Source organism: Plasmodium falciparum, assembly GCF_000002765.6.
Source record: "Plasmodium falciparum 3D7 genome assembly, chromosome: 14".
Classification (NCBI taxonomy): domain Eukaryota; phylum Apicomplexa; class Aconoidasida; order Haemosporida; family Plasmodiidae; genus Plasmodium; species Plasmodium falciparum.
Genome location: NC_037283.1, coordinates 2,591,572 through 2,617,500, shown reverse-complemented (window position 1 = coordinate 2,617,500; position 25,929 = coordinate 2,591,572). Strand labels below are relative to the sequence as shown.

Here is a 25,929-nt window from a genome sequence, read left to right as displayed (position 1 = left end):
AAATTGTTCATTATAACATTAGCTAAATCATACTCATCATTTATATCCTAAAAAAAAAAATAAAAATAAAATAAAAATAAAATAAAATAAAATAAAATAGTATTATATATATACTTTATATTAAATTATGAAAAAAAAAAACAGCGTCGATAAAAAATATGTATGTACCAATAAATATTAATACATACATATATATATATAAATATATATTTTAAATATGTATCCTCTTTTACATACTGTACTACAAATATTAGTTATGCTTACTTTAAATTGAGATAAATTTAAACATTGGTTACAGGTTTTATTAACTTCTTCAATTAAAGCATAATATTCATCCTCCTAATATAAAAAAAAAATATATATATATATAATTTTAGTTCTTTTAAAAAAATAATAAAACTTTTTAATAAAATCAATATAAATTTTTTCTTTTTTTAATTAATATAAATAATTTTCCATATTTTCATATTTATTACATTTAAAGAGCATATAGGCTTATACAATTTTAAATTCTTTTTAATATTTTTTATATTCTCCAAAATGCTATATAAAATAACATTTTTGTAATATCTCCTCAAGTATCCCTAAGAATTATAAAAAATAAATTATATAGGCGACATATATTCATATATATATATATATATATATATATATATATATTATATATATCAGTTTATTTCTCACCTTGTAATACCAATGTAGCAACTTTAAAATAACCAAATGATGAAATTTTATAGGAAACAATATGATTGCAAAATATGCAAAAATGGCAATAACGATCTACAAAAAAATAAATATTAAATAATATATATATATATATATACAGGAGTACATTAAATATACATATATATATCCCTTTCTTATTGTAACTTTTTTATCTTCGTTCTTTTCCTTATATACCTTGGTTAAATTTAAATTTTTATAGTTGAAAAGGTTAAGAAACTTCTCCAAGAAGTTGTTAAGTATCATATGTTTTGACATAAAACTTTTAATATGCGTTTTAGCACTCTTATAAATTGAGAGAATATTTTTTTTATCCTTTATTTCGTCATATTTACTTGGAGAAAAATTATATTTTAATTCATCTGGTTCCATTTGTAGAGTGTCTGATGATACATCATTCTCTACATATTTCTCATTATTTTTATTTATATTAGACTTTTTATTCTGAACAAATATTTGTTTAAATATATTTTTTTTTAAATATATGTTTTTATTCTTACTAATATTTAAGGTATAGGCATTTGAAGAAAATACATTCTTGTTATATATAATACGAACAATATGATTAAAATCAACATTTCTTTTCTTTTCCTTTTTCATTTCTTTCAAATGCACATGTTTTGAATACATATAAATATAATATATCTTGTTCATATATAAATATGTTATGGTAAATATTAAAAGAAAATTAACACAATTGGTTAATAATAAATAATATAATATGTCCAATATATTATTTTTTGCTATAGAATTATAATAATCCTTTTTATTTAATAACATTTTATAATAATTATTTACCATAGTTGTTATAATATGTTTTTGTCTTCTTCTTTTTTTTTTATGACTATGAAATGTAATGTCACTTATTAATTCTAGTTTACTTTTATAACTACTATTACTAAATAAATTTCGTCTTAAATTCGAATGTCTTAAAAGTATAGATTTATTAATATAATTAAATTCTTTGCTAAGGAATGTATTATTATTATTATTAAATATATTTCTTTTATCAAATTCGTTATAAATAATTTGATTACTTTTAATATTACTATGAAAAATTTTACATGTGTGTGTAGAACTTTTTTTTAACATATACATTTTGTTCTTTATATTACTATATGATTTATTATTATACTCATTTTGTTTTCTATTATAATATAGTTTATTATCCTTATAATTTGAAGTATTTGCAATTCTATTTTCTTCAAACTGATTATCTAACATATCATTATTTTTTTCTAATAAATTTCTAAATAATATATTCCTTTTTAATTTATTTATACATTTTTCTTCTATCAGTTCACCTATATTGTAAAAATAATCAGCGTTTTTTTTTTTTCCTTGATCAAATTCATTATTTGGTTTTGCTTTGTTTTTATTTAATGATAATCGTTTTAATTTATCCTTAAAAGCAAAATTATTTTTATTCATATTTTTTAATTTTAAAAATTTTTCTTTCATATTAAAGAATAAATTATTTTTTTTCATCGAGAATAAATTGTTATGCTCTTCTTCATTCATATTTTCATGCTTCTCTTGTTCATCATCTTTTAATTCATCTTGTGTTTTTTTTTTTTCCCCTTCAAGAGAGTATTGCACATTATTTTCTTCCTTTAATTGGTTTGAAAATTGTTCACTTGTTTTTTTTTTAAAAAAATCTTCTTGCATATCTTCACTTAATATATTTTTTTCTTTTGTACATAAGGTGGTTGATATATCTTGTTTATCCTTTCTTATATCGATAACGTCTTTTATGTCACTTATTTTTTCATTATAAATATCTTTCATATTTTCTTTGTCTTCTAATGTTATATTTTTTGTTTCCTTTTCCACTGATTTGTCAAATAAACAGTACTCAATTTGTTTATCATTTTTTATGGAATAAAAACTACTAATTCTATTATTAACATCCTTTTCTACTGTTACATCTTCTTCATTAGTATGTTCTAATATTTTTAATATACTATTTGAATGAAAGAATTTTTTTTTGCTTTTCTTCATCCTATTTCTTATAACTCTACGCATGTCGTATTCACTGTAATAACCTATGCCATTAATTTTGCGGTAATCATATTTTCTTTTAATTATTCTGTGGGATATTGTAAAGGATACATTCGCTTTCATAAAATAATTTTTCTTATTCGTATGTATATCAATTATTTCATTATTATCATCAATTTTATCCATTATTTTATCCTGACTTACTTTTATAATATTATTGTATTCATTTAATGCCAAGTCCTCTTGATTATCAGATAATTTTGTGAAATCTCCATTATCACAATAATTTGTATATTCATTATGATCACATAAACTTAAATTTTCTTTGTCATCATTAATTTTGTTAACACATTTATCATCATATAAATAAGCGACATCTTTTTCGTATTTTAAATGTGCGAAATTATTATTACCCTTTGAATATATAATATCTCTTGGATATTTTAAATTTATAATTCCTTCATCATTTAATGTACTTGCACCAACACTCTTCTTTGGTTCCATTTCTGAATATTTATTCTTCTGTTCTTTATTTGTTCTATTTCTCATATATGAAATAATTTTGTCTCTTAATTCTTTCCTCTTAGAATTAAAAGATATATTGCATAACATTTTTTTTTCTTGAAAAAGTGATAAATCATCGGTATTAAAACTACTTCGGTCAATATCTAATTCAGAGTTTTTATATACATTATAAAATATATTATTCTTATCATTTTTCTTTATTTCAAATACATTATCTTTATATGTTGAACTACTCGAAGCAACACTCCTATCTAACAAATTTTCATTTATTAAAAGATTTTTATTTTTATTTCTCCTATTTAAATGTTTTTTAAAAAAGGATTCCGTATTATTTTCATAACTATTTACTTCATTCATATGTTTCATGCAATTCATTTTTTCTTTTTTTTTTTTTATTACATCCATTGATTCTTTTGTATTTATAAATGGATCAGATATAAATGAATCTTTACAAATAGATGATTCGTTGTTATTTACAGAACTACCATATATATATTTCTTTTTTATTTTAAACATCTTTTTCTTTAATTTATTTTCTTTTTCATAATTATTAATAGCATGTTCATAAGAATTTTTCGGTTTGCTACTAATCCTTGTATGGTTATCGTTATTTAGATGATTTCTTAAAAGACCTAAACCTCTTCTAAGAAGTTGAGGATTCTTATCAGATTTGTACATATTTTTCAATTGATTCATTTTTTCTTCTTTAATATCTTTTAGTTTGTCAAATAATTTCATATAACCCTTCTTATGTTCCTCATTTTCTTTCGTTCCAGTATTTTTTTCTTTATTTGTAAGATTAATTTCATTTATATCTGTTGTCTTTTCATCCTTTACCTCATCATGATATGAAAGGGATTTATATGCCTTTAGTTCGTTTAACGACCCGATTGGAAGTGATCTACATGTATTTAACTTTACACTATGAGAATCGTTAATTTTGTAAATTAACTTGTTATTTGCCTCAACATCTTGAATATTTAACGAAGAATTTTTTCTTCCAATATTATTATTATTATTATTATTATTATCATATTGTAAGTTGTTCTTTTGTGTTTTCAAATCTTTCAATTCAATGAAAGATAAATTCATTTTCGAATTAATTAATGAATTCTCAAAACCTTTATCATGTTCATTATCATGTTCATCATCATTATCATCATCATCATCATTATCATCATCATCATCATTATCATGTTCGTTGTTCTCTACATTATTACTTTTCAAACAAATATTTGCATCTTCAATTGTTGCTTCCATTTTGTTAATTTCATGCTGTTCAACTTTTTCTTTTGAATATGTAGGTATTAAACTAATTTCTTTAAAAGAAGTATAACTTACCATATTATAATTATTATTTATATTATTATTACCTTGTTCTATATTTTTAATATCATATTGTTCCATTTTAATAACATTCTGATTGTCAATATAGTTATCATCATTTTCATAAATATCTTCATTTTTTAAAGAACTTGAATCATCTGACATATTTCTGCTTAAATTAATTTTAATATTCTTAGTATACCATTTTCCTTTCTCCTTCCATGTGTTAAAAAATCGCTTGGATTTAAATAAAAAATTGGATTTGTAATTTTTCTTTTTTTCTTCATTCCTTTTTCTTTTGATTTCTTCTTTAATATCCTCGTCTTGTTTGTTTTCATAAGAATAATTTTTATTCTCTTTTGGTTTAGATTTTTTGCACCTTTTCTTTTTTTTATTTAAGAAATAAAAATATAAAGGGAGATCATTTTCTAGCCCACCATGAACAGTTATTATAAAAAAACAGTATATATACATAAAGATAAGTATTATATTTATATATAACATTTCTATATATGTATAGAAATATTTTGGAAAGTATTCAATAAAACTATAAAATGAATACTTCGTATCACAATTAAGTGTATCACAACGAAAAGAATAACTTTTATATATATGGTTCGTTGGATAGTTACACGAAGAATATCTATTTTTTTTTTTATTATTCATATGCATATATCCATTATAATCATTTTTACAAGTTAATATATTATTATTATCATCATAAAATTTAGATAATCTAATTTGTTCATTTTCATATGTATCTAAATCCAAATGATATTTTTCATTATTAATTTCAAAAGAAAATTCTTTATTATTCAATTTTCTTTTAGTGTTCTCATCATCTACTACTTTATCATCTTCTACACTTTTTATATTTCCTAAATCATTCACTGAATCATAATAATTGCGCTTCATATTATTCATAATTTTTATTTCTAAATCCATTAGTATAATATCGTTAAGACCTAAATTATTACCTATAACAGCTTCTGAGCTACGCCCAACTATTTTTTCATCACATAAAATGGAACATTTTTCTATATATGTATTATTCATATTATTTCCACAATAACAATACTCCATATCCTCTGATAATTTCTTATATTCCATATTACAACAAATGCTTTTAATCTTATCAGTATCACTAAAAATATTTCTTTCTTCTTTTATTATATCATCCTCTATAACATTTCTCACATCAGAGAAACTTCTTTTCAATCGACAATCATTTATAGGGGCATTATATTTATTATTAATGGAAGATATATATTTTTTGTTTTCTGAACAGTGTTGTTGTGAAGAAGGCACTAAATTAGAATTTTCCTCTAATTTTTCATTCTCCTTATTATGATTCATAATAACAAATTCCTTATTTTTGGAGATATCATTTGGTATATCATTAGAATGTTCTTTTTGATATTCATTTATCCTATTATTCTTATTATTATTAATTAAAACTCTATCATGATCATCTTTATCACATGAATTTTTATTAAACATTTCAACATAATCAATTCCATTTTTTACATCATATATATTACTAGAATTTTCATATTTTCCTTCCAATGTAAAATTTTTCAACATATGATCATTTACTATATCATAACATTTATCTGAACCATTATTATTATTCACATTTTCTTCAGATTTTTTATTATTATTTATTATATAAATATTTGTCCCATCGTTTTGCACTTGATTATTTAGTAATAGACTGTTATATTTTTCATCATGGTCGTAATTAGCACACTTAATATTATTATTATCATTATTATTATTATTATCATTATTATTATCATTATTATTATTATCATTATCATTATCATTATTATCATTATTGCTATTATTTTTATTAATAAATGCAAAATTAATATCTTCCTTTTCATCATTTTTATTTAATAAATTCGATTCCATACTTCCACTTAACACCTTTTCATAACGATAAAGACATTTCTTATTAATACCATCAGACATTTTTGTACACACCAATTTTTTATTATAACATTCATCTTTGATAATGTTCCTTCTTTTTATATTTTCATCAAAATTGCTAATCATTAAATGATCATTATCTATTTTTCCGATAACATTATAAACGGTACTTTTTGGTAATAACTTTGGATTATTGCATAATTGTTGTGAATGGCTTTTCTTTTTATGATCCCTAACTTTAGGAATATTAAAAGACATGGACATTTTGCTATTATTTAATTCCTTTTCCTCAGGTGGTGATAGAAAATAATGGTTGTAATATTTTCCCAAATATGTTGGAGCATATGCAAAAAAATATAAACACTTACATTTGTGGTTCTTATATAAATATTGGAAAAAGTAAGGAAATCTGTTTAATAAAAAAATATGTAAAAATGTGTGCAAATGATATAAATTGGATTTCTTTGATATTTTACATAATAATTTATTTGGGAAAAATAAATATAATATTGGAAATTCATATAAAATTTTCCTATAAGATTCATAATTTTTTTCGTTATTTATACATATAAAAAATATTATAGTAAATGATATTATAAAATGTATAAAATTCTTATAATAACAACATAATAATATATAGAAAATAGAAAAAATGGAAAATAAGAAATTTTGAAATTCAAAAATACTATTTATTTTTCCTATGATTGCTTTAAATCGATATTTTATTTGCATAGTTTTTTTAAAATTATTTAAAAATAAATTTATTAATTGATAATTATTATTTAAATTATTATTCGTTAAAGATAAATGATCATCATTACATAACAAATTAGTTTTTTTTTGAGTTGGTAATAAATATTCAAATCTATTTTTACTTTTATATATATATATATGGATATGGATAATATTATTATCATTTAATTGGGACATATATCTACTACTCTTTTGAATATTCTTTTTTTGATCATTATATAATTTCTTTACAAAAAAATAATTCCTATCAAAAAATATATTCCTTTGATTTAATAAAGAATTATCATTTGGTATTTTCTCATTATGAACTTTATCAAGTGAGCTGAATAAATTCTCGGTTTTATTAGAAGACCTGGAACTATAATCTAACTGTTCATATTCTTCACTTATATTATTACCATAATCATGATTATTATAGCTATTATTGTTATTCTGGCTATTATTTACTCCGTTAAAACTATCATTATGACCAACGGTATTAACATTATTATCAACATTATTGTTATGAATATTATTATTATTATGATTATTTTCATCCTTCATATTAAACTCATTCAAATTATCATCAATATTAACATCATTAACATCATTAACATCATTAACATTATTAACATTATTAACATCATTAACATCATTAACATCATTATCATCATTATCATCATTATCATCATTATTTTTATTTCCATTCATATTATCAACCATTTTACCTTTGTATAACAACAAATTAGGTCTATGACGTAAGTCATTTACCTCATCTATTTCATCAATATCAAAATCTATATGTTTTTCAATTTCATAACTGTTAAATACAAAATTACCTAAATACAAATTAGTATCTGTATAGAAATGGAAAATAATTTTATTTTGTCTATCTGAAAATAATGGTATAAACATATCCCTATTATGCTCATATTTATAATAATACATAAATTCATCTACATCTATTATAGCATATATGTAATTATATTTTATATGCTCTAAATTCTTAATCTTTAATATATTAACATATATATAATTATACAATCCTCTATTGATGGGTTTATAATAATTTTTAAGAAATGCTAAATAATTTGGTGATGAATTACAAATTTCATAATTTCTTAAAAACACATTTTTTGTAAATTTCAAAAATAATATTTTCATATATTTTTTTATAGATCCATACACAGAAATAATTTTCATTAAATTTATTAATTCAATAATAACATTCACATTATGATGTGCTAATCTTATATATTCATCATTGTAATTATAACCATCATTGGATATTTTATAATAATTACTTTTTTTTTTCTTCTTCATTTTTTTTAAGCAAAAAAAATTACTATTATCTGAACTGGAACTATTATCATTATAATTGTTGCTGATATTATAATTATTATCATAATTGTTATTATTATCATAATAATAATAATTATTATTATTGTTCCTATTGTTATTGCTGCTGTTATTATTATAATTGCTTTTATTATTGCTTTTATTATTGCTTTTATTATTGCTTTTATTATTGCTTTTATTATTGCTGTTATTATTGCTGTTATTATTATTATTGCTGTTGTTATTATTATTGCTGTTAATATTAATATTGCTGTTATTATTATTATTATTATTATTGCTGTTAATATTATTATTATTGTTATTATTATTATTGCTACTATTATTTCTACATACTCTTCTTGCGTACAAACTGAACTTATATATATTGTTTGAAGTTTTACATATATTACTATATCTAGAATAAGATATATCAAAAATATCACTGTGCTCGAGTTTATCCATATCATTCATATTTTGTTTATATTTATTAATAATTAAAAAGTTCTTCTTTAATAATAATATTTTCTTTCTATATATATGTGTAGCATTTGCCTTTTTATACATATAACAAGTGATGGTATAATCGCACTTATTTATTAATGTATTAATAAATATATTATTAATATTATTATTCTTAATATTATTTTTATTATTTTCGATAATATCCTTATTATTCATATTATTATTGTTAAACGTATTACTTTTCTTATTATAATAATTTTCATTTTTATCCATACTCAATATATCATTATTTAATTTCAAGTTATATCCATTATTCTTTAAAAATTTAGGTTTTTTTTCAGTCACATTTTCATCTGTATCATATTTGTTCTTAAAATAATAGGAATAACCACTATTCTCTTTTTTTTTTTTTTGATCATTTTTTAAGTCTGATAAATTAAGGTCAAAACACACAGTATTTTGATCTTCCTTTTGAGAAATATTTATATATGAGACATTTTCACTAGGATTATTTTTTTTACTTCTTTCGCTTTGTATTTTATCGTATTCAAATTCATCAGGATTTACCTCATCTTTTTCAATATTATATATTTTTTCTTTATCTAGGTATATACAACTATTATTATTATTATTACTATTATTATTATTATTATTATTATTATTATTATTATTATTATTATTATTTCCACTGTAATTATGTTTACTATTACTTTTATTATTCATTGTGTTATTATTAGGATCATCTTTGTTTTTCTTTTCTTTTTTTTTCAAGTAACTTAGTTTGTCCATAAAATGAATTCTGGCGTTTTTCAACCTTTGCTTTTCCTCAGCATTTTTATTAAACTTACTTAAATAAAAGTCATATAAATTATTATTATATTTATGATTATTAATTTCATTATATAAATAAAATTCAGTTAAATCATCATTAGATTTACATGCACTATCATCATAATTCGATGAAAAATCTTCATACATATTTTCATATGTGTTACTCATAATATTGGAATTTGTATCGGAATTCTTATTTTCATACGATTCATTAAAATAAAAAAGTTTCTGAAATTTCTCATGGTTCTCCTTAGGATTGTTCATCTTATTATGTAATACATCTTGATCATTCTTTTCATTTTTCTTTTTTCTATCTTCTTTTTCTCTTTTTATTTCCATAGTAATATAACATGAATGTATATTAATATCAATTTCACAAATACAGTTCTATTTTTTTCTTTTTTTATAAAAAAAAAAAAAAATAAGATATTTTCTTATTTCCACCAATATATATGTACTTATAATATATATATATATATATATATATATATATATATATATTACCTGCGTGTATGACTTATACAATTTCAACAAATTACATATACATCCACAAATTGTATATACATATACAGAGATATATGTAATGCAAAATATACATATATATATATGTATATATTAAAACTACCAAATAGATATATTATATACACTATATATAAGACAATGCCTTATAAATATCGGTTTCATTTTTTTTAAAAATATATCTCTTGTTTTTTTTATTTTATTGCATTTTTTTTTTTTTTTCTTTTCTTGACTATAATTGTTTGATTATTCCATGTTGTATTAAATAAAAAAAGAAAAAAAAAATTAAAATTAAATGTATAACGCTTTTATATTATGCCATTATAATAATATAATCTTGACAAAATTAAAATACAAAAAAAAAAAAGAAAAAAAAAAGAAAAAAAGAAAATATTAAAATTACAAATATATAAAAATATAAAAATATAATTATGAAAAATATAAAATTTTAAGAAAAAAAAAAAAAAAAAAATGCAACACATTTATTTTGTAAATATAATTATAGATATAACCATACTCATTTGCATATAATATATTACAAACGCCAATTTATATATAATATATATGACACACATATTTATATAAATAATTATATATATATATATATATATATATATATATATAAATGAATATCTCTTTTCGTGATTTTATTATTTTATATATTTTTTTTATTTCTTTTTTTCACAGCTTGATATTCTAAATGATATGTTTATAACAATCTAACATATTCATTATTTTTTTAAAGGAGAAATATTTAGGAAAATAGCCATATTTATTTTAAAATAATAAAAAAAAAAAAAAAAAAAATTTATAAACACATATAATATATATATATATATTTAAAAAGAAAACAAAATTATCCCTTTTCATAATATATTCACAAATATTTATTATTTTTCTAAAAGATATATACAAAAACAAATTTCTTTTATATTCACAATAATTCTAATTAAAAATAAGTATATATGAAAGTGAGAAGAAATTAAAAAATATAAAATAAATAATAAAATAATAAAAAAAAAAAAAAAAAAAAAACATAATAAAATAAAATAAATAAATAAATAAATAAATAAATAAATAATAAATAATAAAATAATAAAAAATCAAAAAACTAAATTGCATCGTTCCTATTTGTTCCTTTCAAAACCAAAAGAACATTATATTTTTTTAATAGTCCATTTTTTTTAAGGGGGAAAAAAAAACAAGGAACTGAAAATCTTTAATGCATATAATAATATATACATAATATTGAAATATAAATAACCATTTTCAAAATAGTAAAAATTATATATATATTTTTTCCTTTTTCTATTTTTCTCATTATACTTGTTATATATTTTTGCATTTATTATTTTTTTATTTATATTTTTAATTTTAATTTATTAAAAATACTTTATTTTTTTTTATACATAATTTTAATTAGCGTGATAAGGAAGCTTTTATCCTAAAATTAAAATATAACTATATGTATTCTTTTTTTTCTATTTTTTTTTTTTTTTTTTCTCTTTCTCATTATATATAACTATTAGAAAAATATATAACATATATATATAATATAAAGTAAAATGTTTTATATAAATAGTTAATTAGAAAATATTATTAATCTTAATTATAATATATAAATATATATTGTATAATGTATCGTTTAATATAATTGTTAAGAATTTATTCCAAAACATAAGAAAATAAAAACTAATCAAAGTAAATTAAAAAAAAAAAAAAAAAAAAAAACAATTAGAAAAAGAAGTTGAAATGTCATAATATAATAAAATAAATGAAGACCTTAATATATTATGAATCATTGCCCCGATAAAAAATTAAAGAATGATATATTCATAATTTATTAATTTATACTATATATATATATATATATATTTATAATTATATATTTATGTGTGTGTTTTTATATTTTATCTTTTTAGTGGCATTATCAACAAGAAAAAAGAAAAATCCACGTAATACTATAAAGAGTAAAATTCTAAAAACAAGGAAAAGGAAAAGAGACTACGATCAAGGTAATTAAAAAAAATTTGTTATTCTTCATGGGAAAACGGAAAACAATCAATCGTTAACAATATGTATATATATATATATATATATATATATATATATATATAATCTTTTAATCATGCTCATATTTATATATAAGCCTATATATATATATTTATTATTATCCTTTTTTTTTTTTTTTTTTTTTTTTGTAGTATATAATGATTACTTCAATGAACCAGAACTTCCTTTGGATGAAAATAAAAAAGGATGCGGTAATTTAATCAAAAAAAATGAATATTAAATAAAATAAATATTAAATATATATTAAAATATTTATCGGTTTATTTATTTTATGTCCCTATTTTAAATACATAACAATATTTTTTTTTTTTTTTTTTATATATATCACATATATTATTCATGGTTTTTTTTTTTTTTTTTTTTTTTTTTTTTTTTTTTTTTCAAAATAGGACAATTTAAATGCTTCGCTTGTGATATTTATTTTATAAATAACGACGCAAAAATACAACATGAAAAATCAAAAAAACACAAAAGAAGAGTGAAACAATTAAACCAAGAAAAAGCACATACCTACGTAATATTAATATTTACATAAATATTTTCGAATAAATGTATAAGAATATATGGTAGATACTATTATGTTTGTTATTATTATTTTTATTATTTTTTTTTTTTTTTTTAGAAGGACGCACTGAGGGCTGCAGAAATAACCTTTTAATTTATAAAAGGAAGGGGATATATTTTATTATATAAAGAATTGTATATATATATATATATATATATGTATATTATTTTATTTATATATATTTGTTAATAAAACCATTTTGGTGAGTTTTAAAAATAAATAAAAATGATATGCCATCTCATTAAATTTGAGGATATCATTATATTGATCGTCCAAAATGTTAATATTTTCATTTGGTATTGTACAATTATTATTGTTATCATTTTCTTTTATGACATTTTTAATTTTTTTAATGTTATTATAATTAAATATATTAATTAATAAACTTTGTAAATTTTTCATATCATTTTTGTTATCTTCTTGATTCTCATCTTCTCTATCTTGTATATTTTTTTCGTGTTTATTATTTTCAATTATTTTTTCTTTTTTATCAAGAAACAAATATATGTATTCACATAATTCGAATAGGCAAAATAATAAAGACTTATGTTTTGTTAAATATTTCTTAAGCTTCTTTTGATATTCATTCCGTTCAATAATGGAAATTCTGAAAAGAAATAAATACATGCATATATATATATATATATTTATTTATTTATTTAATATTATTGTTATAGCATGAATTTGTTCGAATTTATCATATTATTTATATTACTTGCAGTGTGTCTTTTCATATATTATATCTATAGGCTCATTTAATATCCCCCCTAATTTGTCCATAATACTTGTTTCATGTATCTTAATTTTTATTATCGTTTTTGAGTTATCTAAGTTTTCATTAGATGAATAAAAATTCATAAATTTGAAACATAATAAAATATCATGAATTATATTTTGCTCTGTTTCATCATTTTCTACAAAATATTTTTCGCTCATCATTTTCTGTATTTCTATATTAGTAACCAAAAAGTTTATTCCCTTTTTTTTCATTAATAAAAGTAACATGGGTACATCGAAAAGGATATTATATAAATCTTTTAAAATATCTATCTTGTTATCCATAAGTAATATACCATCACGTGTTATATGGAATTCAAATTCTATATTCATTATATTTATTATTTTTATTATTATAATATTATCCATAAATTCAATACTCCAATTTTTATAAGGAACATTTTTAATATTATTTAAATCAATATAGTAATTTCCTATTCTTTTCGAATGTATTTTTAAATATGTTTTATTATTTAATTTGAATTTTGTATTTTGAACCCTCCATATATTTATTTCATTATTATTAATTAAACATTCATTATATAAGAGGTTTGATTCATATTCATCATTTAGATTTAAACTCTTGCGAGTATGTATATAACCATTATTATTAATATTATTATTATAAATATTACTATTATTATTATTATTATTATAAATATTATTATTATTTTTTTTTTTGGTATTTTCCAAATTTTCATATGATTTCCCCATGTGCATCTCTTTATTATCACCCACTTTTATATCATAGCAAATATCATCATTCATTTTTGTTAAAATATCTTGTTTATATTCTCCATGAGTACTAAGAATATTCATTTCTTCCAGCTTTGATGAAATGAAATATTCCTCTCTTTTATTTTCTTCTTTATATTCATTTGTATCCATTCCATTGTATGTTTTTATCATATTAGGGTTAACAAATAATGTTTCATTTTTTGTGTGCAACAAAATTTCTGCTTCACACAAATGCCTATATTTTATTTTATTCTTAAATTCAATAAAACACACATCTATTTCATCATTGTCATAAATATAGTGAGGCATTTCAATAATGTATTCATATTTTAAATTATTATTCTTTTCCTCTGATTCAAATACACTTTTTTTATAATCTTTTAATAATAACACATCTGTATTATCCTTTAAATTAAGTGATGATATTATAGTCCCATTCAAATCATTACACATTGTGTTATGACAAATATTTGATATATCATTCGGTGTATTAATTAATTTATCTTTATTATTCAGATTAGAATTTGTTATTATATGTACTTGAAATAAATCTAAAAATAACATATCCTTTATATATTCATAGGACTTATTTTTTATAAGTATACTTATAAAATACTTTTTCTCCAAATTTACAGGAGAATATATCTTGATATTCAAATGTTCAAATATGATTTCATTCTTACAGGATAAATTACAAATTACTTTGTTTTCAAATGAAAAAAAATCATTATGATAATTTTCACTCTCTATTTTTTTTAATAACACAAATTTATTTAAGATACATTTATTTTTGTAGCTTATATATTTTTCATATAAGTAATATTTAAACATAGATATAATTTTAAATGTATCTAAACAAAACCTTTTTATTATATTGTTATATAATTCATACGTATCTTTCCATAAAAGAAAGAAAAAGAAATAAGTTAACTGTAAGGTTTCACAAACATTTTCAAAATCATCCATTTTATAATCCTTAAAAAATTCTTTCAAGTAATATAATATAGTATTTAAACATTTGCAATTTAATATGTTATAAAAGTAAATGGATTGTTTTTTTTTTAACAACATGTAATCATTTTTATTATCCATATATAAACCATTAGAATTGGATAACGTGAAAAAAATGTTATAAATACATACATCTATATCACATTCAATATAAAATAAGGGATTGTAATTATCCTTATAATACTTTTGTAGCAATTCATTTAATTTTTCTTCTTCTCTTAATTTTATATATAATACAATATGACTTAATAATTTATTATCACTTTCGTCATATGTATTTATTTTATAATTTTCTACTAGTTCTTTTTTTTCAGTTATTTCGACATGTTCTTCTTTTTGGATCTTATCCTTTGGTACCTTTTTCTTTTTACTTTTTTTCTTCTTATTACCAATTGGTTTATTATTATTTACATTGTTTATTTTATTCTCTTTTGTGTAAATTTTTGCATTGGTTGGATCTTTAACCGCAGCACCTATTTTAGTAATTTCATTTTTTTTTCTTATCATTTTAATGCCCTTTATATATTTATTTATTTATTTATTTTTTTTTTATATATTTCTTATAATTTTAATGGGATTTTTTTTTTTTTTTTCCTTTTTCTTATTAAATTTATATAATATTATAATATATATATTATACATTTAGTTATTTTTCTTTATATTTGAATATATAGACAAGAAAAAAAAAAATAATAAATAATAATACATATATATATATATATATATTTACATACCTATTATGTCTTAAATAAAAAGAAAAGAATTAGAATACATAGTGTGTTAAAAGGACCTTGTAGAAAATACCAAGAAAAAGAAAAAAGAAAAAATAATAGAAAAACGAAAAAAAAAAAATAAGAACAATTAGACATTATAATCAGGATATATTTTGTATATTAAAAAATAATTACAATATTTAAAATTTTTTAGGAATATATTTAAGAGTATGGATAATATCAGTATATAATATATATATATATATATATATATTTTTTTTTTCTATCAATATATTTGAAAGACATAACAAAATAATTATAGAAGAAAGCCTAAATTATATTATATTAAATTATATTAAATTATTATAAAATATAAGCAAAATAAATATTTTATTTATCATTATTAATTTTTTTAATAATACTATAAAATATATATTAACTTTTAATAAGTTATACATACAAATATTATCTTTTTAAATTTTATTTTTGTTAAATATATAAGAAAAAAAAAATTTTAAAAGTTAAAAATTCAAGTTACATATATATATTTTTACATAAAATTGTTTTTATTTATTAGTTTAAAAATCACGTTGTAAAAAAAAAAAAAAAAAAAAATTAAATAAATAAAAATATAGTAAAAATAAAAAAAAATAATAATAAAATTAAAATACAATACAATATTATATAAAGTATATAATAATGACCCACATGTAAATATATTCTATATTTTTTAATAATACTGTTAAAAAAAAATATTATATATATATATATATATATATTTATTTATTTATATATATAATATTAATATGCAATCTTTTATATATATTATTTATATATATAAATTTTTAAAGTCCTATGCATCATAAGTAATTTATTTTTTTTATAATATCATATATTAATAAATACAATATTTAGAAGATATATTTCATATAAAATATGTAAAATTAAATCTTTAATAAATTATACCCAAAGAAATGGTATCAAAAATATATAATAATAACTAAAATATAGATTAATAAATGAATACATTGATCAATAATTCTTATTATATATTTTAATATATATATATAAATATATACATATATATAAATATATATGCAAATATATTTATTTTTTATTTAATATGTTTTATTAAAATAATTAAAAAATGAATGTTAACATAATATTAGTATATATATAATTTTTACTTTGAATAATATTTTTTGTAGTAAATATTTTTTTTTTTTTTAAATATACAAAATTATACGTATAATAAATATATATTATAATATTATTAAGTGATGGAAAAAATAAACGACAAGGCCATTTTAGAGAAAATATCTGACATAACAGGTATACAACAAAATGGAAAATATTATTAAATATATACATTTATATGTATAAACGTTTATATATATATTTATATATATATATTTCATTTCTTTTTTATAGGAAATACAACCAAGAATACTCTTCTTAGCTTTAAAAAAAAGAAGAAAAAAAAAAAAAAAAAAAATGTAGATGTAAGCGGAGATAAAACGAAAAAGATAAAAAATAAAAAAATTAACAAGACAGAAAACACTTTTGATAATTTTAAATATGAACCAAAAAAAGAAACATGTAAATTTTTTTTTAAAAAAGGGAAATGTATACATAATGATAAATGTACTTATTCACATGATGTTATTCCAATATATAAAATATCAAAGTTATGTAAATTTTTAGTTAAAGGTACATGTCATAAACAAAATTGTATCTTTTCTCATGATTATCAACTTTTTTATTGTCGTAATAATGTTATATATAATTCATGTCATAATCCTGCATGTAAATTTAAACATGTAAAAATAGATAATAGTATTAATAATGCAGATGAATATAATAAAGAAGTAGATAATGTTCTAACAAAAGATGATAAAATTAGATTTCTTTATAATAATAAAAATTATATAATGGAGTTATTAATTCATAAATATCATACTTTTGATAATACGGATCATAAAATAAATATAGATAATTTAATAAAAAAAAATAATTATCCATGGTTTATTAATGGAATTATAGATATTATTAAGTTAGACTTTAAATATAATAAAGCAGATAGTTTTTTTAAATTAATAAATATAGCCAAAAATAATCAAAATAATAATTTAAAATCATACATGGATAATTCTGCTAATCAAAATGATCAAAATAATGATCTTACAAATAACACAAATGTCAATAATCAAGATATTAAATCATCACAGCCGTCAATAAAAGATGGGGAATTCAAAAATAATAATGATAATCAAAATGGGGATAACAAATTAGAAAATAATGTGGAACAAAATTTCGATGACTATAATTTCTATTCAAGTGAAGAAGAAGATTATACGCAGTACTTGAATAAGTACTTTGACATGGACACATAAATATAGGAATATATTACATGTGTATAAATAAATAAATAAATAAATATATATATATATATATATATATATATATATATAATGAATAAACTCTAATTATAACAAATAAATGAGTCTCTTGTTATTTTTATATTTTTATATATTTATATATATTTTTTTTTTTTTTTTTTTTTTTTTATGTTACTAAAAATTATAAAAGAATTCTTACCACAAAAAAATAAATATGTATATATATATATATATATATATGTATGTATTCTTTTAGGCAGTCATTTATATGAATTTTTTTTTTTTTTTTTTTTTTGTACTTTCATTTATTATATTCATTTCATTGATTAATTTATTATATTGTTGCAATGTATAGATTAATTTATGAACGTTTATTTTTTTCATATTTGCATTAATAAATGAAAAAACAAAATATTTATCAAATTCTTCGATATTTAACTTTTGATAATTCTTTTTTATGATATTCTTTAAAATAAATAAATCCCTTTTGTCCTTTACACAAATTACGTTTAATCTTATTAATTTTTTATATATATCTACAATTTTGTTTTCATATATATTATTATCTAAATTTTTAAAACATTTTTTTTCATATAATAATGAAACGAGCAATGTTTTATACATCATTTTATCAGTTTTTAGATATATTTTGTTTGTTGGTATTATATCTTCTTTTTTTTTTTTTATTATTTGTATATTATCCTTTTTAAAGGTAGGACTATTATTGTAATCATTTAATATACTTTTTTCATCACATATTCTCTTAATTTGAGTCTGTGTTAATATAAAAGGGTCAAAATTTTGTATCCCATTTTTATGCAAATTTCTAAATTCTATTAATAATAAGGTGTTTATTAATTTAATTATATTTAATCCTTTACACATCATAAATGATATAAAATCAAATGTTTTCATTTTTTCATAAAGTATATTAAATACAAGTTGTTCATAATTTAAATTAGCAAAGCTATATAATATATTTATGGCAGTGATACAAGAAAAACCTTCACATTTTTCTTTTATAATTTGAGTAAATAACAAAAACATTCTTTTATCCTTATAACGATTTTTTGAAAATGTATATATTATATTTTCTAAGTGTGATGGTACAATATTATTTATATTCTTAAATGTTTTTTTGTTCTCTTTATAATAAATAACTCTATTATTTTTTAATATATCATTTGATATATGTTTTATTAAATTTATATTTTCAGAAGGTAAATAAAAATTACAACCATTTAATATATAAGCAATATTCTTATTACTAATCTTGTTCATTTTCTTCACATGCTCGTACATATGTTGATAAAAACAAATAATATCTTTATCCATATTTTTATCGAATAAAACGGTGCAATACATAAATAATTTGGATATACCATCTTCATTTAAATATTTTATTAAACATTTTAAGATATAGCTGAATGATTTCATAAATTTTAAATGAAGAATAATATTATCATTATTATTCTGATTTGTGAATAATTGATTTTTATTATTAAACATATGTGAATTTTCAATTATTTGTTTTCTTGATATATCATCTAAATGAATAATATTATTATGATTATTATTATTATTATCATTATTATTATTATTATCATTATTATTATCATCATTATTATTATCATTATTATCATCATTATTATCATCATTATTATTATCATTATTATCATCATTATTATCATCATTATTATTATCATTATTATTATCATTATTATTATCATTATTATCATCATTATTATCATCATTATTAATATTATTTTTTTTTATTAACCTCTTTTTGTGTTCTTCTTGACTTTTATTTTTGAAGTATTCTTCTAATCCAATTTCATTCATAAGACCCTCATCAAAAATTCTTAAACTTTTTAAAAAATTATAATTTTCCTTACTTATACAATCCGTTTCATCAGTAAAACGCATACATTCATAGAATACATCATTTTCATCTCTCTTATTTATTACTACATTTTTATTATTGTTATGTTTATTATTTTTGATAGGATAGAATATATTTGTACAATTTGTTTTTTTTGAATATTTTTGTAAATAATCATTAATGTCAATATTTTTCAATTTACTAAAGAATTTAAACTGATTGAATATTTTAATTATTTTTAAAACCTTTATGAAGAAATCTTCATTATAATATGTATTGGAGCATATTACTTTATCCTGATATTTTTTAATGTTTTGTCTTATCAGTAAAATATGTGGATTATACTTTATATATATATCCAATATATTATTAAAATATTGCCTAAAACATTCTTCTCCTTTAAATAAAAAAAAATCATTTAAAATAAAATTAAATTGTATAAAAATATTTAAAAAGTTTTCTATATAAATATTATATGTATTTGATAAAGAATAATATCCTTTTTTATTTTTTTCTTTTAAAAACAAATGAAATTTATGTGTTGTATATATGAGTAAGGCGTCTATATTGTATAAATAAATATAATAATCAAAATATTTTATACTATTAATATTAATTATTTTTTTTTTTATGTGATTATTATTATGACAATTATATTTTCTTATTTTATCCAAATATATATTAAACAAATTATAATTTTTTAATGATTGAATCAGAAAAGAATTTATTTTATTATTATTATTATTATTATTACTTTTTTTTTTATTTATTATTATTTTTTTTTTATCTACATCATTTTTATATAAATCATTATTTATATATCCATGTGTCAAATAATTATTCTTGGCCTTTAAAATTATATCAGATCTTCCTTTATTTTCAACATAATCTATACATGTTGTAGTATAACTATTATAACCATTTTTGCTTTCTACATTTTTTTTTTTTTTTTTTCTTAAGCTTAATTGAATGTGAATATTTCTACAAAATATTACACCAAAAAATTTGGAAGAATTCAAAAATGATTTAATGAATGAAACACCATTTTCTTTATACTTATAAATGAAAAAAAGACAATTTTTCATAACTTTTAAAAGCTTTTAAAATTTTCATAATATATATATATAAATATATATATATATATAAATGTTTTTATATAAATCTACTATTAAAAAACGAAACGTGATTCACATCTACATAAATATAAGTATGTATGTTATTTGTTTTGTTGATATATATATATATATATATATATATATTCTTTTTTTATGTGAATTGTAATTTTTTTCCTCTTTTCATTTTTTTATATTTATTTAATTTATTTTCATACATGGTGTGTTTGCACTTGACCTATATTCATCATTTCAATATTAACATAATCATAAAAAAAAAATTATATATATTTTTTTTTTTCTTCCCTATTATATTATATTATATTATATATTTTTTGTATTGTATTGTATTATATTATATTGTAATTTTTTTTTTTTTTTTTTTTTTTTTTTCTTAAATTATTTTTTCCATTTTTTTTATTTTTTAATCCTTTAATTTTTTTGTTTTTATTTATTTTAATGCTTCATCTTTACATAATCTTAAAATTTTTTTTTTTTTAATATAAATCTTCATCATAAATAATAAATTTTAATGATTAACACATCCCATATGCAATATTAAACATATAATATATAACATATTTAGAATACAACTTAAACACTATATATTATGAATATTTATATATGTATAGTATACCATAAATATATATAATATATTGTTATATATATATAAATATATATTTATAAATATATATATATATATATATATATATATATATATATATGCAATATATATAATATGTATATTCTTTAAGGGCAATAAAAAATTTATATACTAAATATAAATTGTACTTTATTTATATTGAGAAATAGATCAGACTTAAAAATTGTAAATAAATGCAAATAGAAAAAAAAAAAAAAAAAAAATTAGGTATAAGAAACTACCCCCATATTATTATAAGAAGAATTTATAGTAAAAATAGTAGAATTTAAAAATTATAAAGTAATAATAATAATAGAAAAAAAAAATAAATAAATAAATATAATTAAATAAAATATAATAAATAAATATTAATAATAAATATATAACACAAAAAAAAAAAAAATAAAATAATAAAATAATAAAAAAAGAAAAAAAATATATTAATATGTTTTTAAAGATTAAAAAAATAGTTCAACCTAAAAAATAAAGGGGATAATATTAAATGACAGAAATAATTTTAATATATATAAACATGATAATGTTTAAATATATATAATAATATATTTTTATAAAATTATTATAATAAATGTATAAAATCTAATAAATATTTTGATTTATATAACCCTTTTTTTTTTTTTTTTTTTTTTTTTTTTTGATGTTTTCAAAGATTATAGAAGATGTAACAAAACTGGGGGGGTGGGGAATAAATATATATATATATATATTATATGTATATGTATATATAATATATATGTATAACTTTTTTTTTTATTTTTATTAATATTTAAGGAGAAATGATTTAATATAATTGTTTTGGAATATTATAATAGAAAGAAAAAGAAAAAGAAATAATCTTATCACAAAATATATATATGTATTATATATATACATATTCATAAATTTAAATTTATATATATCACAAAAGTAACAATTTTTCCTTTTCTCCATATTATTTATTTATAAATTTTTTTTTTTTTTTTTTTTTTTTTTTTTTTTTTTTTCCTTGTGAGTGTTGGTGGTAATTCGAATATATATTTATTGAGTGAAGTCGGAAAAAAAAGGAAAAAATAAAAAATAAAATGACAAAAAAAAGAGGAGATGGAGTTAAGAGCATAAGTTTTGTCCTAGAAAAGGAATCGAATAATATTATGTTTGATAAAATTAATGAAGAACAAGATGAAACTGAAGAAGAATCTGAAATGAATGTAGACGAGTCAAGTGAGAATGAGTATCTTGAAAATGTATCTGAAGAGAACGAATCTGGTGATAATCAAACAGGCGAGAATGATTCCGAGGAAGAGGACTCAGAAGAAGATGAGGATTATGAACTAAAAAATTATGGAATAGCCCTCGAGTTACCTCAACGAAAAAATCGAGGTAAAAATATGAAGAAACTTATCGGTGAAGATTTAGAAAAAGATGAACAATTTTGGAATGATAGCATATGGGAAGAAGAAGAAATAGATGAAGAATATGTGAATTCAGAAGGAGAAGACGAATATGTTGATATTACAGACTCCGATTTTGATGATGATGAAGATAATGAAGAAGACGAAGAGGAAGAAGTTGATGATGATGAACAAAACAAACGTGGTGCTCGTAGACATAGTATCGAATATGAAGAAAGGAAAAATAATAATAAAAAAAATTTTGCATATTTAGAAAAATTAAAAAAAGAAAAACAAAACAAAATAATGAAATACAATTTAATGAAACAAAAACAAAATGAACTAAAAAAAAATAAACAATTGATTTCTAATAAATCAAAAAAATCAGAAGATGATGCTGAAGAAGAACAAAAAGAAGAAGTAATTAAAACAAAAGAACAATTAAAAGAAGAAAGAAGATTAAAAAAAAAAAAAAAACTAGAACAGGCTTATTTATATTTAAATAGATCTACTAGAGATACAACAAGAAGAAAAACGGAATATATGGAAAAAGTTTTTGAAATGAGAAAAATAAAAAAAGAGAATCGTTTTAAAAAATTTGGTGCAAGAAGAAGAGAAAAAAAAAATATGCAAAGAGAAATGACAAGAGAAGAAAGATTAGAAGAAGCCAAAATTACAGAACAATATAATATCCAATCCTTATTACAATTACAAGCATGGGAAGAAGAAAAAAAAAAATATATAGAAAATAAAAAAGTAATACATTATAAACCACAAAATGTATTTATTAGTTTTAAATATTCGAAAGATAACATATTTCCAACTAATGAAAAATTAACATATACTCAAAATTTATATGATTATTACCTATATAATGAAAATAGGACAATAAAGAATGATATAATGAATCAAGTAAAAAAAGAAATAAATGTTAATATAATTAATAACAAACAAATAGTAAAAGTTGAACAAGAATTACATAATAATCATGAAGAAAATATAAATAGTCAAAAGAAAAATTCTTCTATGTCAATTAATATTCCCCCCCCAATAATTCCAGATAATAAAGAGAAACAAATTAATAATGATAAGAACACAATTTTGTCAAATCGAAATTTAAATGATAATACAAATGATTATCCAAATGATTATCCAAATGATTATCCAAATGATAATACAAAAGATGAAGAAAAAAATGGACTTATCTTAAATCCAATGAATTTGGAGAATTTAGACCAATGTGAAGATTTAAATATACAATATCTAAGTCAAATAGATGATATAAATTTTGATAATTTAAATAAAAATAAATCTAATAATAATAATAATAATAATATATTAAATTCTAATAATGAAAATATGTATGATGATAATAAAAATAAGTCAAATGTATTAAATCAAGATATTAAGAAAAACAAAATTTTAGCTATTCCAAATTATGAAGAGAAACAATATTATATTGTCACCAATGAAAATGAGCTAAACATTTATAGTAATTTTAATGATCAAAAAGATAACATAAAAGAATTAAAAAATCAAAAACAAGAAAAACAAAAAATTTGTGCTATAACCAATTTAGAAGGTAAATATTTTGACCCCCTAACACAACAATATTACAATAATGCAGAGGCATTTAAAAAATTACGTTTATATTATCATCAAATATCATACAATAATTTAAATAAGGATATATGTCTAACAGTCAAACATTTCAAAAACAAATTAGCCGAAATAGAACAATACGTAAATAGTAATAATAATCATAATAGTTGTAATGATATACCTTGTAATAATAATGTGAAACATTAAAACACTCAAAAAAAAAAAAAAAAAAAAAAAAAAAAAAAAAGAAAAAAAAAAAAAATTTAAGTTTTTAAAATCTCATATTGTTTTTAATTTTAATATTGTTTAAAATTTTAAATTCTTTAAATATAATTGTTTTAAAAAAAATATTGTTTAAAAAAATAATAAAATAATACATACATACATAACATACATATGTGTGTATACATATATATATATATATATATGTATGTATAATCGTACAAAATTTGGCGATCTTGTATTTGTTTCTGGCTTAATTTTACATATTTGTTTTTTATATATTAATAAATATTTAATTATATTTATTTCTATAACTTATACAAAAAACAGTAATGTTTTCTACATTTCTTGTATTCCTTGTTTTATTTTTAACATTTATATATATATATATATATATTCCGATTATACTTTTTAA

The 25,929-nt window shown here is 18.2% G+C and overlaps 6 protein-coding genes across 6 annotated transcripts in view; 3 read left to right on the top strand and 3 right to left on the bottom strand.

Moving 5' to 3' along the window:
• Nucleotides 1–10,209, bottom strand: part of PF3D7_1464500 (conserved Plasmodium membrane protein, unknown function) — a gene marked incomplete at both ends in the record, with an annotated part of 10,330 nt that extends 121 nt beyond the window's left edge. The window contains 5 exons of the mRNA XM_001348751.2: nt 1–47; nt 265–339; nt 477–584; nt 685–780; nt 901–10,209. The exon at nt 1–47 is cut by the window's left edge and continues 121 nt beyond it. Coding sequence (XP_001348787.2) covers nt 1–47; nt 265–339; nt 477–584; nt 685–780; nt 901–10,209 — 9,635 coding nt within the window. The remainder of the gene's footprint in view (nt 48–264; nt 340–476; nt 585–684; nt 781–900) is intronic.
• Nucleotides 10,210–12,089: 1,880 nt separating this feature from the next.
• PF3D7_1464400 (zinc finger protein, putative) lies at nt 12,090–13,120 on the top strand (the record flags this gene model as incomplete). Its single annotated transcript, XM_001348750.2, has 5 exons — nt 12,090; nt 12,312–12,404; nt 12,594–12,653; nt 12,852–12,976; nt 13,085–13,120. Coding segments are annotated over 5 exons (315 nt in total).
• Nucleotides 13,121–13,195: 75 nt separating this feature from the next.
• On the bottom strand, nt 13,196–16,060 carry PF3D7_1464300 (conserved Plasmodium protein, unknown function; the record flags this gene model as incomplete). Its single annotated transcript, XM_001348749.1, has 2 exons — nt 13,196–13,634; nt 13,743–16,060. 2 exons carry the CDS (start codon nt 16,058–16,060, stop codon nt 13,196–13,198), a joined length of 2,757 nt encoding a protein of 918 aa, XP_001348785.1.
• A 1,486-nt stretch (nt 16,061–17,546) lies between these two features.
• Nucleotides 17,547–18,659, top strand: PF3D7_1464200 (zinc finger protein, putative; the record flags this gene model as incomplete). The annotated part of the gene is made up of 2 exons (XM_001348748.1): nt 17,547–17,598; nt 17,698–18,659. 2 exons carry the CDS (start codon nt 17,547–17,549, stop codon nt 18,657–18,659), a joined length of 1,014 nt encoding a protein of 337 aa, XP_001348784.1.
• Nucleotides 18,660–18,929: 270 nt separating this feature from the next.
• Nucleotides 18,930–21,632, bottom strand: PF3D7_1464100 (conserved Plasmodium protein, unknown function; the record flags this gene model as incomplete). Its single annotated transcript, XM_001348747.1, has 1 exon — nt 18,930–21,632. One exon carries the CDS (start codon nt 21,630–21,632, stop codon nt 18,930–18,932), a length of 2,703 nt encoding a protein of 900 aa, XP_001348783.1.
• A 1,749-nt stretch (nt 21,633–23,381) lies between these two features.
• On the top strand, nt 23,382–25,499 carry PF3D7_1464000 (YL1 nuclear protein, putative; the record flags this gene model as incomplete). Its single annotated transcript, XM_001348746.1, has 1 exon — nt 23,382–25,499. One exon carries the CDS (start codon nt 23,382–23,384, stop codon nt 25,497–25,499), a length of 2,118 nt encoding a protein of 705 aa, XP_001348782.1.
• Nucleotides 25,500–25,929: the final 430 nt, after the last annotated feature.